Source organism: Cucurbita pepo, chromosome 3, assembly GCF_057944985.1.
Source record: "Cucurbita pepo subsp. pepo isolate OVF chromosome 3, ASM5794498v1, whole genome shotgun sequence".
Lineage (NCBI taxonomy): Eukaryota > Viridiplantae > Streptophyta > Magnoliopsida > Cucurbitales > Cucurbitaceae > Cucurbita > Cucurbita pepo.
In genome coordinates, this window is record NC_141800.1 from 1116420 (window position 1) to 1131785 (window position 15366).

The 15366-nt window shown below is 37.5% G+C and overlaps 5 protein-coding genes across 6 annotated transcripts; 4 read left to right on the forward strand and 1 right to left on the reverse strand.

The window, feature by feature from the left end:
* The first annotated feature begins 89 nt into the window (after positions 1-89).
* Positions 90-710, forward strand: LOC111791121 (uncharacterized). Its single transcript, XM_023672335.2, has one exon. The coding sequence runs from the start codon at positions 126-128 to the stop codon at positions 546-548; it is 423 nt and encodes a 140-aa protein (XP_023528103.2). The 5' UTR covers positions 90-125; the 3' UTR covers positions 549-710.
* Positions 711-1544: 834 nt separating this feature from the next.
* On the forward strand, positions 1545-2118 carry LOC111791618 (uncharacterized). Its single transcript, XM_023673018.2, has one exon. It carries the CDS (start codon positions 1581-1583, stop codon positions 2019-2021), a length of 441 nt encoding a protein of 146 aa, XP_023528786.1. The 5' UTR covers positions 1545-1580; the 3' UTR covers positions 2022-2118.
* Positions 2119-2482: 364 nt separating this feature from the next.
* Positions 2483-4952, forward strand: LOC111791119 (glucomannan 4-beta-mannosyltransferase 9). Its single transcript, XM_023672333.2, has 8 exons — positions 2483-2938; positions 3028-3126; positions 3213-3465; positions 3542-3652; positions 3727-3863; positions 3943-4056; positions 4136-4335; positions 4413-4952. The coding sequence occupies exons 1-8, from the start codon at positions 2609-2611 to the stop codon at positions 4768-4770; spliced, it is 1602 nt and encodes a 533-aa protein (XP_023528101.1). The 5' UTR covers positions 2483-2608; the 3' UTR covers positions 4771-4952.
* LOC111791122 (peroxiredoxin-2E-2, chloroplastic-like) lies at positions 3541-6880 on the reverse strand. Of its 2 annotated transcripts, XM_087122600.1 has the most exons (2): positions 6192-6880; positions 3541-4017 (listed from the first exon to the last, which is right to left on the reverse strand). In XM_087122600.1, exons 1-2 carry the CDS (start codon positions 6829-6831, stop codon positions 3968-3970), a joined length of 690 nt encoding a protein of 229 aa, XP_086978726.1. In that variant the 5' UTR covers positions 6832-6880; the 3' UTR covers positions 3541-3967. The 2 variants fall into 2 exon arrangements, with proteins under 2 accessions (XP_086978726.1, XP_023528104.2); XM_023672336.2 differs by lacking the exon at positions 3541-4017 and having other exon boundaries at positions 6040-6880.
* A 1115-nt stretch (positions 6881-7995) lies between these two features.
* LOC111789828 (delta(14)-sterol reductase) lies at positions 7996-12464 on the forward strand. Its single transcript, XM_023670530.2, has 13 exons — positions 7996-8311; positions 8413-8530; positions 8651-8721; positions 8843-8899; positions 9466-9557; positions 9879-9926; positions 10165-10285; positions 10383-10429; positions 11019-11100; positions 11497-11573; positions 11666-11785; positions 11976-12050; positions 12133-12464. The coding sequence occupies exons 1-13, from the start codon at positions 8264-8266 to the stop codon at positions 12284-12286; spliced, it is 1110 nt and encodes a 369-aa protein (XP_023526298.1). The 5' UTR covers positions 7996-8263; the 3' UTR covers positions 12287-12464.
* Positions 12465-15366: the final 2902 nt, after the last annotated feature.

The following is a 15366-nucleotide window of genomic DNA, read 5'->3' on the forward strand; positions in this document are numbered from 1 at the left end:
TATATGTATATGTATATGTATATATATGACGTGTCAGAAAGTTCCGGTAGCTTCCAGTTCCTGCTTCGTGTCTCTGTATAAAGCCCTGAATCCGAAATCGAAATTCAAGAACAATAGAAACTGAAATGATGGAGGCAATCGACGGGAAGGAGAAGGTGACGATTCGAGACGTCAGCCACGACGAGGAAGGGATAAAGCTAATCGAGAAGACGAAGATCGACTCTCGCAACATCGACACCATTAGGTACGTTGAGAGGAAGCTCATTGACAAGGGATTCCAGCGTCTTGAACGCCAGCCGGTTCAACCGCCGCCCAAGTCCGGCCATGGCGGCAAGTTCACTTGGGAAGGACCCCGTGATTCCATTCAGAACGAGCTCTCCCCTGCTCCGGCTGCCATTGATGAGAACGATCCGAACTATGTGGATGAAGTGAAGGAGGAGGAGGAGGTCGCCGGATTGGTGGTCGGTGAAGTGGAGGTGGCGAAGGCGGCGGAGGTCACGGAGGGGGTTGCGAGAGTGGAGGTGGATCCTCGGCTTCAACTGCAGTGAAATTGAGGGAGAAGCGTTGGGTTGTTTCTGTAATTACGTCTTAGTTTGGGTCTTTTTATGTTAAAAAAAATAAATAATAAAGAGCTCTGTTTTACTTACTGTATGTATAGGATGGGATAATAAATTTTATTTTTAACACGTTATTAAATTAATTTAATTTAATGAACACGACTCCCCATAATAATATGATATTGTCAATTCTATTGATTTTGCTTTGGACTCCCAAAAGAAATAATGTCAATTCTTTATAAATTTATTATTCTCTGAATTAACTAATGAATTAATAGATACTCGACTTCTCCTCTTTTGGAGTCTTAGTCTTAATCAAATTTTAGGGCATAGCTCTGATTCTCTACAATGGTATGATATTGTCAATGAGCAATAAGGTCCAATTTGAGCATAAGCTCTCATGTTTTTTTTCTCCAAAATGCTCATTGATTATAAACTCAGGATCGGGATCATGACGTGAAACTTTCATCCAATAATGTTCTTTATTTTTAACGAATTCGTTCTTCATCGGATCTTTAACGAATTTTTCGAATTCGTGAAGAACAGGGTCCGGACATTTGTCCCCTATCAAGATTAGCTCAATCACCATCGTCTTCTAATTTGACATTAGAGGCGTGATTTCGAATGATAAGAAACCAATCTCCGCCATGTCCGGTTCCGGCAGTACAACTTCCCGGGAAACCCACCGGAAAGTTGAACTTCTCGGTTGTTTTCCGTTCATTTGCCATCTCCTCCGGCAATGGGTTTCAAATGAATTCTGCAAATAAATGTCCCGAGAGAAAATTAGGGGCATTAGTCTATCATCATCGAAACTCTCAATATTGTATTATATAATAATTATGAAAAAAAAGAAATTGGAAATTAATTATGCATGCGGAAAGAAAGCGTTGTAAGACGTGTCAGAGAGTTCTAGCACCCACCCGGCGTTGTCCACACCTTTCCGGAACCTTCCAGTTTCTCCTTCGTCTCTCTGTATAAAACCCTAAATCCCAATTCTAAATTTCCCCAACAATTACAGAAATCATGAAGCCAATCAACGACAAGAAGGAGAAAGTGACGATTCGAGCCGTCAGCCGCGACGAGGAAGGCAAAAAGCGAGTCGAAAAGGCCGAGATCGATACTCGCAACATCGACACCATCAAGTACGTTGAGAAGAAGCTCATTGACAAGGGAGTCCAGCGCCTCGACCGCCACCCGGTTCATACCCGGACTGGAATCGCCCAGCCGCCGCCCAAGTCCGGCCACGGCGGCAAGTTCACTTGGGAAGGACCCAGCGATGCGATTGAGAACGAGCTCTCCCCTGCCCCGGCTGCCATTGATGAGAACGATCCAAACTATGTGGATGAAGTGAAGGAGGAGGAGGTCGCCGGATTGGTGGTCGGAGAAGTGGAGGTCGCGAAGGCGGCGGCGGTCACGGAGGGGGTTGCGAGAGTGGAGGTGGATCCTCGGCTTCAACTGCAATGAAATGGAGGGAGAAGTGTTGGGTTATTTCTGTAATTACGTATGAGTTTGTGTCTTTTTATGTCAAAAAAAATAAAGAACTCTGTTTTACTCTGTTTTATTAGATATTTATAAACTATGGGATCTTGTTATATTATATTCACAAATATAGAAAATTATTATAAACCAAAGTTTAATTTAATCCGATTATTATAATTTAAGCAAAATTAAATTATAATTGGGCATGTTTAATTGTGTGGGTTACGTTAGAATTTGCTTCCCCTCCCAATTTTGAGGGGTTAGAACCCTAACATCCCCTCCCAATTTTGAGGGGTTAGAACCCTAAGATCCTATTAATTACCAATTGAAATGGTCTCACGGTCACAAACCACCTGTTGTTACGAGAGAGATTATAGAACAAATCTTTCTCTCTCTCTCTCTCTCTCTGTCCAAATTTTTTCCTTTAAATTGCTGTTCTTCCTCCGCTCTCATCATTCAAATCTTGTTCATCCACATCTGTTCTGCTTCTGCAATCCTGTTGATCGCGGAAGTAGAACCACCACCCCCTTTCACCACCAAATTCTGCTCCGATTTCCAAACATAAAACGGAAATGGAGCAGCTCTCCACGGCGGCGTTTTTCCCTGGAGCATTCCAGTCGGTCGGAGATGGCATTCCGGCTCAGCTCCTTTTTATTTGGGACACCGTCAGAGCTCCAATTATAGCTCCTCTGCTTAGAGTTTTAATGGTGCTCTGTTCTGGATTATCGATAATGCTGTTCGTTGAGAGGATTTATATGGGTGTCGTGATTATTGGAGTGAAATTGCTCCGTCGCACGCCGGAGAAAAGGTACAAATGGGAAGCTATAAAAGAGGACACCGAGATCGGAAGCTCTGTTTTCCCTATGGTTCTTGTTCAAATCCCCATGTTTAACGAAAAAGAGGTGCTCTGTTTTTCCTCCCCTGTTTTTCTAATCTCTCATTATCCATTGGAAATAAACTGACATGGGCGGCGATCTTCGTTTCATGTTAGGTTTATCAAATGTCAATCAGAGCTGTTTGTGGGCTTTCATGGCCATCTGATCGAATCGCAATACAAGTACTGGACGATTCAACAATCCCATCAATCAAGGTACAGAGCAACAAACAAAAGAAGTATTTTTTTCGTACTCTGTTTTTTAGAATGAACAAAAGACAAATGATTGAATTGATGAACAGAGTCTAGTGGAGCTAGAATGCCAAAAATGGGCAGACAAAGGTATCAACATAAAGTACGAAGTAAGAGACAATCGTAGCGGATACAAAGCAGGGGCTTTGAAAGAAGGGATGAAACGAAGCTATGCAAGGAAATGTGAATATGTTGTGATATTTGATGCAGATTTTCAACCTGAACCTGATTTTCTTCATCGATCTATTCCTTTCCTTATCCATAACCCTAAACTTGCCCTCATTCAAGCTCGATGGATCTTTGGTAACTCACCCTTCCCTTATTCAATACCATGTTCATAACGCACTGGCTTGACGCCCCTGCGGCTATGTTCTTGCAGTGAACTCCAATGAGTGTATGATGACAAGACTTCAAGAGATGTCGTTGGACTACCATTTCACGGTCGAGCAAGAAGTCGGCTCCTCCACACATGCCTTCTTCGGCTTCAATGGTTCGTTCAAACTCCTCTTTCTCCCATCTGCATGACTCAATGTTTCTCATTGCTTGATATTTGTTCTACACTAGGCACGGCAGGAGTTTGGAGAATTGCTGCAATTGAAGAGGCAGGAGGGTGGAAGGATCGAACGACTGTGGAGGACATGGATTTGGCCGTGCGAGCTAGTCTCAAGGGCTGGAAATTCTTGTACCTCGGCGACCTTCAGGTAACGATCTAAACGTTCAAATTCGAACGTTGATGCCTGTTCTATTCCCATATCTGATGGAGTGATTTCATACCACTAGGTTAAAAATGAACTGCCAAGCACATTCAAGGCCTTCCGTTTTCAGCAGCATAGATGGTCATGTGGCCCTGCAAACCTGTTCAGAAAGGTGGTCATGGAGATAGCAAGAAATAAGGTATTCCCAACGTCGACATTACTCGAATCAAAATCAATATTGAATCATGCTGATAAGATGTGTGAATTTTTCATTGCAGAAAGTGACATTGTGGAAGAAGGTGTATGTGATATATAGCTTCTTCTTCGTAAGGAAGATCATGGCCCACATTAACAACTTTCTTCTCTTCTGTGTTGTTTTACCGGCCACTGTTCTGGTGCCTGAAGTTACAATTCCAAAATGGGGAGCTGTGTATATTCCTACAGCGACCACCATTATTAATGCTGCCGGGACTCCACGGTATGTTCCTACTCAAACTTCCTAGAACAATGGACATCCATATTCACAAATTCTAAGGTTTTGTTGGTTGGTTTCAGGTCATTCCACTTGACGATTTTCTGGATCATGTTCGAAAACGTAATGTCATTGCACAGAGCCAAGGCGACCCTCATCGGGTTATTAGAGGGTAGTCGAGCAAATGAATGGGTTGTGACAGAGAAGTTGGGAGACATTCTGAAGGCGAAAACAGCCTCAAAACCAACAAGGACACTAGGGTTCAGAATTGGAGATAGAATTCATGTAACGGAGCTTGGGATTGGAGCCTATCTGTTCTTTTGTGGATGCTACAATATGCTGTACGGGGAAAACAACTTCTACATTTTCATTCTTGTCCAATCAATTTCGTTTTTCATTGTGGGAATTGGGTATGTTGGGACCATTGTTCCAAGCTTTTAGTAGCTCAACCATGGTGTAGGTTCTAGTGCTTGGGTTTAGCAAAGTTTCCACGAAGCTTTTTTGTCTATAAAAGCACAAAAGGCTGAAATTTTCTAGCTTAGTTGTTTGACGAGAATGATCTCTAAATTGTCCAATTCTTCCCTGACGCAGGACTTAATTGCTAATTCACTATGATTATCTTATACTAGTTTCTCATTGCTAATTGCTAACTAAAACCAATAAAACATAATCAAAGGATTAAATATCAACAATCCCAATAGCATTAGGAACCATGACTCTTCACGTTAGTACGATATTGTCCACTTTGAGCATGACTCTCTAAAATGTCTCATATCAATAGAGATGCATTCCTTACTTACTTCCTCCTAACAATCCTCAACAATCTTACTCTTAAACAAAGTGTACTAAAGAACCTCATTTGAGGCCTATGGAGCCCTCAAACAGCCTTTATTCGACAATCCTCAACAATCTTACTCTTAAACAAAGTGTACTAAAGAACCTCATTTGAGGCCTATGGAGCCCTCAAACAGCCTTTAAAATGCTAGGGTAAAGCTTCCCCTTTTGGGCTTCCTCCTCCCCAAAGCTTTAAAATGCCAAGGGAAGGTTTCCTCCTTCCCAAGGCTTATAAAGGTTGGTTTGTTCTCCTTTCCAATCGGACATCATAATCCACCCCTTTGGGGCTAATGTCCTTACACTGCCTCGTGTCTACCCAACGCTAGCACTCTTTCCTTCCTCCAATCGATGTGGGACCGCCCCCAAATCCATCCCCTTTGGGGCTAGCGTCCTTACACTGCCTCGTGTCTACCCCTTCGAGGAACAGTGAGAAATGCCTCGTGTCTACCCCTTCGAGGAACAGTGAGAAATGCCTCTTGTCTACCCCTTCGAGGAACAGTGAGAAAGCTCACATCGTCTGGTGTCTGTCTCCAATACGTCTCTGATACCATTTGTAACAATCCATCAGCAGATATTGTCCTCTTTCCCTTTGGGCTTCTACATCCTATCCTATTTCCCTCTTGGGCTTCTACATCTTTATAAATAAATGGTGGTTTGTTCTCCTCGAGGGCATCATAGGGATCTCCTCCAAGGACATCATAGGGACATGGCTAACAGACTCATTTGATCTCATTTAAGGCATTTGGTCGAACAGATTATAGGTGACCCAAATTAATCATTCTTTCTCATTATAAAACATTGAAGCATGAAACCCAAATCACAAAGAAGAGAAACCAATGAAAATCCAGAATCACGATGATAAACGAACTCAGAAACTTATTCTAACAGACTCATTTGATCTCATTTATTTTCCAAAATTAAAAATGCAATCCTGTAATTGGAGCAACAAATAAGCAGAAGGAAAAAAAAACAATCTCTAATTCAAAGAACTTTGAGAATTTCCTCAGCACTACTGAAGGTAAACGAACCTCCTTCCTCCAAATTCAAGACCTTCACGATTCCATCCTCAGCCAGAAGCGCGTAACGCCTCGACCTCACGCCCAATCCCACGGGCTTGTCGCTCAAATCAAGCTCGCAACCAATAGCCCTAGTGAAATCCCCATTCCCATCGGACAACAACAGAACCTCCTCCTCAACATTGAGGTTCTCCTTCCACGCCTTCATCACAAAAGCGTCGTTCACCGAAATACAGGCGATAGTGTCTACTCCTTTGGCCTTAAGCTCGGCCGATTTCTCAACGAAACCTGGAAGGTGCTTCTGAGAGCAAGTCGGGGTGAAAGCGCCGGGAACGGCGAAGAAGACGGCCTTCTTGCCCTTGGTGAGGTCGGAGACGGTGGTGCTTTGGAGTTCGTCGGCAGAGTCAAAGTAGGAAAATGTGGAGTCGGGAAGCTTATCGCCGACGGAAATGGAGGCGGAGATAGTGGATTTGGAGGTGGAAGAAGAGGAGAATCGGAGGGGTTTTGGGGAGATGCAGCGGTGGGATTTGAGGGGAAAGGAAGAGAATGAGAGATGGGAATGGAGGGCGGCGGCTCGGGAGGGAAAGAGAGAAGTGGTAGAAGAAGAGGATATCGAGAGGGAGAGTCTTGAAATGGAGAAAGAGGCCGCCATTGTTGTTGAGAGCTTGCGATTGAGATGAAGAGGAGAAGGGATGAGTTTGGAGTGGCTTTGGCTAATTAATGCATTTCTAGGTTTGCATGTGGTTTTATTTTATTTTAATTTATTATTTATTTTTAAGTCATTCGTCAATTTTATGAATGCATTTACAATATTAATTTGAATATATGTTTTACTTTTATTTTTAAAATGAAAAACTTTATAATTTTAATTAATATAAAACTAATATTATTTTTTGTGAATGAAAATAAATGAGAGGTGTAAATAGTTTTAAAGCCGTGTTAATGATATATACTTTTTTAATTTAAATATTGAGTTCTTTTAATTCAGGATCAACTTGCTCTTAATTGAACTAATTTGGTTAATTAATTGAACTAATTTAATTATAATATGTGATGTCCGATATTGATTGGAGAGGAGAACAAAACATCATTTACAAGGATGTGAAAACCTTTCCGAGAAGACGCGTTTTAAAGCCTTGAAGATAAATTCGGAAGAGAAAACTCAAATAGGACAATATCGGTGTGATGTCCCACATTGGTTAGGGAGGATAACGAATCACTATTTATAAGGGTGTGGAAACCTTATCTGGGAGACGCATTTTAAAGACTTGAGGGGAAGCTCGAAAGGGAAAGCCCAAAGAGGACTATATATGCTAGCAGTGGATCTGGGTTGTTATAAATGGTATTAGAGCCAGACACTGGACGATGTGTCAGCCTTCTCGCTGTTCCCCAAATGGATGTTAGACACAAGGTGGTGTGCTAGTAAGGACGTTAGGCCCAAAGGGGTGGATTTGGGGGCGGTCCCATATTGATTGGAGGAAGGAAAGAGTACCAGCGAGGACGCTGGGCCCCGAAGGGTGGTGGATTGTGATGTCACATATTGGTTGGGGAGGAGAACAAATCACTATTTATAAAGGTTTGGAAACTTTCCCCTAGCAGACACGTTTTCCCCCTTGAGGAAGCTCGAAAGGAAAAGCCACGTTACAATGTGAGGTTTGGAAACCTTCCCCTAGCAGACACGTTTTCCACTCGAGGAAGCTCGAAAGGAAAAGCCACGTTACAATATGAGGTTTGTAAACCTTCCCCTAACAGACACGTTTTACCCTTGAGGAAGCTCGAAAGGGAAAGCCACGTTACAATGTGAGAGGGGTCATTACTAGAAAATCATTAATCAAATTAACAAAAAGAAAAGGAATTTGGGAAAAGGCAGCCAAGCAAGAACGTTCCCGCCTGGGGAAGAGATTCACACGCTAGCAGTTCAACCGCCGCCCGTGGATTTAGGAGTAGGAATCAACAGACTCGGGGCTCGAGCTAAAGATTGCCGGAGTTGAAATTAGACGACCTTTTTGCTGGAAGTTATTATTGTTGTTACAGAGGGAAGAGAAAATCCCAGCAAGCTACTAAGAATCGATTTCTTGAGGAATATGGATCTGGATTCTCTTCTTCAAGTTCTAATACCCTCATGGGAAGCTGTAAGTGTTGATTCTATTGCTGTGAATCAGTATTCGTTATTAAGTATGATTTACACTTCAATGTGTTTGAGATTCTCCTGCTATTTGTTTTGCGCAATCAGGTTGCTATCCTCTTCATCTTCTTTTTTTACCTGGCGATTGCTGGGTCTGTTCTACCTGGAAGAATTATCCCTGGAGTGATTTTGTCAGATCGTACTAGGCTTCAGTATCGCTGCAATGGTATTGTTTTCTCATAAATTCAGTTTATCAAGTTTTGTTCCACTTAGATTATAAATTCTTTGCAGATGAACATTAAAATTTGGATCTCTCTTCCTCTCTGGATTTGTTCTGCTGCTGTAGGTCTACTCTCTCTACTGCTGCTTGTCGCGCTTCTTGGGATTGGTGTTAAAATGAATTACATTTCGCCCACTGTAAGCGTTCACTGTTTATCATTACAGATGATCATTCTTTCATGGAAATTTTGTATTCATTTTTCTTCCTTGCTGTTGGTTACTGTTCTTATTAGAAGCTTATAATACAACGCATATGTAGGCTATATCAGATAGAGGACTGGAGCTGCTATCAGCAACCTTCTGGTTTAGTGTCCTGGTACGTGGAACTTCAAGTTGAACATCTGAATTATTTGCTATAGAGCTGACCATTGCCCCTTTGGCATATTATTAACATTACTCACACTTTTCTGCAATGGACTGTTGCATATCTATATCCCTGTTGATTTTTCTTGCTTAGATTTTTCCTGTTGAGATTTTTGAATGGTGGTGGTAGAGACCAATTCTTATTGATAACAGAGCGGTACAAACCGAGGGAGATTCCGAGAGCTCCCGTTAGAAGTGTAACTTAAACTAACCATTTTTTTGACTTGTAACTCTGAAGGTGTGTTATTGGGAAGATTTCTAACAATGTCCATCAATAAGCTTGTTTGTATGGCTCCAAATCCCGAACCATCACACAAGAATTTGACGATTATTTGATTTCAATCACTAAAACACAATACCATTAACATGATTCTCGTATAAGAGGTTATTTGTAATAACGACATGTCTTTTTCCTTGTTCATCAAGTTTGGTCTCTGAATCTTCTGGCCTTCTATTATCAATCACTTGTCTACTTCTAACTCCGTTGTTTTAACCTTCTCCTTAATGTCTCACTTTCAGGCAACATTTTTGCTCTGTATTGCTGGCTACAGTTCAAGTAGTCAAAGTTCTTCTCTAAAGCCTCGTGCCACGGGAAATTTTATTCATGATTGGTACAAACTCAATTTTGGTTACTTTTTTCTGTATATGTATAATGTCAAGTTCTCATTTTGTGGCGTGTTTGGTTGGCTGAGATGCTTAAATCGAGTTAAGAAATTAGGTGCATAATGTTTGTTTCCTGGAGGAGGAGACTGAAAGATTGGGTGCATAATGTTAAGAAATCAATTCCTTGCATATGAATGTTATAACTTTTTTACTCGTTAACAGTGTCATTTATCATTACAGATGAATGATTGGTAGTCAAATGTTTGCTTTAACTCTTGAAGTCTGATTTGACCACTTGTTTAAATATCAGTCTTCATGTTGCTTAACAGGTGGTTTGGTATCCAGTTGAATCCTCACTTTTTGGGCATTGACCTCAAGTATGTTACTTATTATGAACTTTATCATGTGCCATTTCAGGAACAATGTTATTATTTTAATCACCACTTCTCTTGCGATGATGACCACGTTTATTGATTTTCAATTCTCTTATTATATTCGCTAATAGATGGTCCTTTTCGTGTAATTTCTTATCATTACTATTAATATAAGTTACTTGCTTCACTTCTTGTGGTATTATTATATATGTTGACCAGAATGCTGAAACTCCTACTGTAGATTTTTCTTTGTGAGAGCTGGAATGATGGGCTGGCTACTTATTAATCTATCAGTTCTTGCAAGAAGTGTTCTGAATGCCACCTTGAGCCAATCGATGATCCTCTACCAGACATTTTGTGCGGTAAACTAATAGCCCAAACTCCGAAGCATTCCATCATTTTTTCGTATCTTTTGGTGGTGCCTAATAATTGGATGTTTGGTCTAAAATGTTGATTCAGATATATGTCATCGACTACTTTGTTCACGAGGAGTACATGACCTCCACGTAAGTGCATTTTCGGTTCATTCTTTCCTATTGTTTGAAACATATTTTTGCTTAAACTGGTGAAGTTTCATGCCTGATTGTCACATATTGTTGGCTCTTGATTGAGCCAAAGTTCTACGTAAAGTAGTCTGCCAATGGCAAGTAATGGACGCCTTATCAATTCCTTGGAACCAGGGATACAAAGAAGTGATTGGCATCCGAAAACATGTTTTAGTGGTCTAAGAGCTAAAGCATATATGCTGCCACCCTAGGCTATGGTTTCTTATTGAATCTTCACTCATGTTTAAAACCCTGAATCTTTATCCATATAAGCCAGCTTCTCAAACCATATGTAGCCTAATTGATTACTTGGAGACACAGTAGTGAATCTGGTTCTTCTCTTTACCAACACACTTATCAAAAAGCGAAATACATTATACCAAAAACATGTTGGTCCAAAAGACTAGCTTCTGTAAAGTCATGAATTCTTAATTGTCGTCTGCACATGAATCGTGCTCATTACACATTTTAAGCACGGAACACTCACTTCATTATACTTGCGATTTTGTGCAGTCAGACTGAATATTAGTGAATGATTTATCTTTTGTAGATGGGACATAATTGCTGAGAGATTAGGCTTCATGCTGGTATTTGGGGATCTTGTTTGGATTCCTTTTACGTTTAGCATTCAGGTAAATAATGAAGTAGTTTTCCTTTTCTATCATTTCCTTTTCTTCTTTTGACTTCATTTTGTGTTAAAATGGATGCTCAATTCTTCAATTTCAAATTCAGACTCGTGCTTATGATTTCGGATTGTCTTGCACAGTTGACGACCATAAACTTCGAAATGCTGTCTTCATACTTGTCTTTTAGAGCATAATGCAGGCTGTGATTTTTTTTTTTTTTTTTATTATTATTATTTTTTTTTTTTATAGTTTGTTTATACTTTTCTATATGCATGCTAAACTATGTGCATATTGTAGGCATAGTGGTTTAATTTTGTGAATGCATGCCTGCAAAATCCAAGTACTTAAATTTTGAAAGGCATGGCTTCTGTAAAAGATTGTCTGTGTTTGCTTTTGTTATAGGGTTGGTGGCTTTTGACAAACAGGGCAGAGTTAACAACGGCTGCTACCATAGCTAACTGCTTAGTTTTCTTAATTGGGTAGCTACCACAACGTGACTTAAAATTGACACTTTCTCTTCTCCTCTCAAAGGTTTGGTAAATGTGAGCTTTTTGTGTACAATTTTGGACAGATATCTTGTGTTTAGAGGATCTAACAAGCAAAAACACATGTTTAAAAAGAACAGCAAAGCGCTTATATGGGGTAAGCCTCCGAAAGTTGTTGGAGGAAAGTTGCTTGCTTCTGGTTATTGGTAAGATTTTCATCTATTCAGTTTACTCGTTACCATAGAAAACGAGAAACGGGATTGTTACCGAGACTCCAAAGTTTTTCAATATTCAAACCCGAGCCTCATTGAGATCTTAAACTTGGCAAATTATGGGGTATTGTTTGGACATTGTTTCCTCGGACATGGAGATTTTCTAATACTTGTTCTTGAATAGGGGAATTGCTCGGCACTGTAATTACCTTGGAGACTTGTTGCTTGCACTTTCTTTCAGCTTACCTTGTGGGATTAGGTAATTTTTTGGTCCTCTGTCTTTGTCGCCAAAGAAAACTAACACCAAACCCATGAACAGATATCTCCCTTCATTTTTGCAGCTCCCCAATTCCATACTTTTATCCCATGTATCTTCTCATTCTGCTAATATGGAGAGAGAGACGAGACGAAGCTCGTTGTGCCGAGAAATATAAAGACATTTGGGCGGAGTACACCAAACTCGTCCCTTGGAGAATATTGCCTTATGTTTATTAGCATCAACAGACCGTTACCTGTGCACAATGTGAACGTTCTTGTCGCCGAGATGTTCGTCTTCGTCTTATCTGGTACGCTGTCTTCTATTCTTCTTCAGGACACAACTTTCATATGTTTTCCATGTTCATGGATTCTCTGCATTTTATAAGGTTTATGTTTAGTTGTTTCTGTCTGCTCATTTTGTCTCAACTTGATCAACCTGCACTTTATTTTCTAGAATTAATAAAACCGAGTAGCTCGCACCAAACACGACCTTGTCTTTGAGTCCCCATGGCCATACAAGTTAGAAAAGTATTCATTGGAATCTCGATATACATTTTAATTTGATTCATCTAAGCTCAATTCAACTAGTTAAGATATATATTTTCGATTAGAAGTAAAATGTTTAAAATTCTATGAACGCTATTCGTTTATAATAGCATGATTAGTCCTCAATTTTACTGGTTGAGTTTTTATGCAGATTGATTCTTAAACTTACATTTTTAAATAGATTATTTTGATTTCTAAATTTTTTAAATACTCAGTTTTAGATATATTTGTCAATTTTTGTATTGTATTTGACATAAGTATTTGGATATCCATTTTTAAATTCAATATCAAACTCATTACCAGTTAAGACAGGCTAATGCTATACAAATTTTCTTTTTATTAAATATAATACAAAAAAAAAAAAAAATAATACGAAATTCAATAATTTAATCAACTAGATTAACCTTATATTAGAGGCTATAATATAGTTTGAAGTATAATTAAATCATAATTATTATGAATTAGATTTTAAGGAATTTATAATTATAGATTTCTGCCTTCGAAAAAGTAAAAGGTTGAGTTAATTCTTTGGTTGAAATGTTTCCATCCATCATTTTTCTTCCCTTTTTATTTATCTATTATTTTTTTTTTTATAGAAAATTCATTGTACACTATTGAATAAATAAAATATTATTAAAAATAAAAATAGATGTAACAATGTTTACTTAGATCAACTCCCTCGAGTCCATCTACCTAAATAAAAATAGTTATTGTTGATTTCATATATTTTCTTTGGTAACGTTGTATTTAAGATCGAAAATTTGAAAATAGGTTACAATCTAATCCTACTCTTAAAAAAAATTATGAATATTTAACGTTCGAAAATTTGAAAATAGGTTACAATCTAATCCTACTCTTAAAAAAAATTATGAATATTTAACGTTTATAACCAAAGTTACTGATACATTGTAACTTGTTAATGTTTGATATTTGAATAGCGATGTAACATGCATTGGTAGATAAGTAAGTTTTTTTTAAATAATTAAAAAAATAATCCGACAACCCAATCCAACTTAGGAAGATTATGAATTCTATTATGATTGTTCATGTCACCAACTCAACTAACTCGAAATTTTAGATTATTTCCAACTTTTTTTAATTTTTATGATCTTCACATTTTTTTTAAAAAATTTCTAAAATTATTGAGAGAATACTACTCATCTAGTTGTCTACTCCAAAAAATTGACTTATAATTATAAAAAATTAAAATACAACTTTTATCAATTTTTAAAAAAGATTAAAAATTATTTTATCAATTGAGTTGTGACCGACTGTTAACTTGACTTTTTCGGACTAAAAAATCAGAAAAATCGTTAACCGTTTTATAAGTTAGTTGGTGGGTCCCACAAATCCATTTGGTCGCAGAAGATATTATTGTTTGTTGGACAGTATTTGTGTGTCTCATCTTATCCATATTCACAACTAATAACTACATTCATTAAAAAAAAAAAAAAAAAAAAAGCCTAAAATCTTATTTAAATATTATATCGGTGTGTAGGTGTATAAAACTTATTTAAATATACGAACTAACGTATATTAGATAAAAATATTGAAATAAAATAAATAGTAGTTAATTTTCTTTAATTGACATTTTCTTTTATTTTACTCTACTTATTCAAGAATAAATACACCCTAAATTTACTTGCTGATTATGATTTTGGAAGAAAATAAAATTTAGGTAGTTATAAGATTAGTATAAATGAAATTAAGAGAACAATTATAAACCATTTAATCTGAATAATTTATAAAAATTTATGATTCTAAGTGTAAAAAATTATTAGTTTATAATTTTAATTGAGACTAGAAAAATATAAAAAATAAAAAACTAAAAAAAGTAAATGGTACCGATAATAGATGTGATTAAATTACATAGAAAAGAAGTTTGTTAGATAAGATAAAGGGTCCAAGGAGGTTCGAGAAATAAAAGGAGGCCATCCCCGTCCCTTTTGTTAATTCATTACAGGTGTCAGTCTTGTATAAAAAGAAAAAAAAAATCTCTTTTTGTTAATTCATTACGTGTCAATCTTATATAAAAGAAAAAAAAAAATCTTTCGTTAATTCATTACACGTGTCAGTCTTATATAAAAAGAAAAAAAGCACACAGTTTCTGGTGATTCACAGGGTGAAATTATCAGACCTTAGAAAATGGTGAAAACTTAACAGACGTATTCAGAATGGCAACGGATTTTGTTTTGTTTGGCCAGGTGGCCATATTAACCATGTTAAGTTTACCCTTAATTAACACCCAAAGTTTAAAACAATATTAATGTTTTAGTTTATTCATTATATTTGAGCTAAAATATTTGAACTTTCCAATTTAGTACACTTTACAAACTCTAATTAATTTAATAAAACTTAAATATTACATTATAAATTTAATTATTGAATTAATTTAATTAATTTTTAAAAGTTGAATTAAAATTCAACTTTGTCACTAAATTTTAAAAATTTATGATTGAAAAAATTATTAGTTTATAATTTTAATGAGACTAGAAAAATAGAAAAAATAAAAAAGTAAAAAAGTAAATGGTACGTGATTAAATTACATAGAACACTTTTGAAATTTGTTAGATAAGATAAAAGTGTTAAGGAGGTTGAGAAATAAAAGGAGGCCATCTCAGTACCTTTTGTTAATTCATTACACTCACAGGCTGAAATTATCAAACCTTCAAAACAAGACAATTAGAAAATGGTGAAAACTTGACAGATGTATTCATTGACAGAATGTCAGCCTTTTGAGGATGAAATTGATTTGTTTGGCCAGGTGGCCA

Bases quoted from the DNA above. Each gene is read 5' to 3' on its own strand.
- LOC111791121 (XM_023672335.2), top strand. From the start codon at position 126: ATGATGGAGGCAATCGACGGGAAGGAGAAGGTGACGATTCGAGACGTC.
- LOC111791618 (XM_023673018.2), top strand. From the start codon at position 1,581: ATGAAGCCAATCAACGACAAGAAGGAGAAAGTGACGATTCGAGCCGTC.
- LOC111791119 (XM_023672333.2), top strand. From the start codon at position 2,609: ATGGAGCAGCTCTCCACGGCGGCGTTTTTCCCTGGAGCATTCCAGTCG. The intron at 2,939-3,027 runs GTGCTCTGTTTT...GTTTCATGTTAG, and splicing joins CCATGTTTAACGAAAAAGAG to GTTTATCAAATGTCAATCAG. The intron at 3,864-3,942 runs GTAACGATCTAA...TCATACCACTAG, and splicing joins TGTACCTCGGCGACCTTCAG to GTTAAAAATGAACTGCCAAG.
- LOC111791122 (XM_087122600.1), bottom strand. From the start codon at position 6,831: ATGGCGGCCTCTTTCTCCATTTCAAGACTCTCCCTCTCGATATCCTCT. The intron at 4,018-6,191 runs GTTCGTTTACCT...CTTTCTGAACAG, and splicing joins CTTGAATTTGGAGGAAGGAG to GTTTGCAGGGCCACATGACC.
- LOC111789828 (XM_023670530.2), top strand. From the start codon at position 8,264: ATGGATCTGGATTCTCTTCTTCAAGTTCTAATACCCTCATGGGAAGCT. The intron at 8,312-8,412 runs GTAAGTGTTGAT...TTGCGCAATCAG, and splicing joins TAATACCCTCATGGGAAGCT to GTTGCTATCCTCTTCATCTT. The intron at 10,286-10,382 runs GTAAACTAATAG...ATGTTGATTCAG, and splicing joins TCTACCAGACATTTTGTGCG to ATATATGTCATCGACTACTT.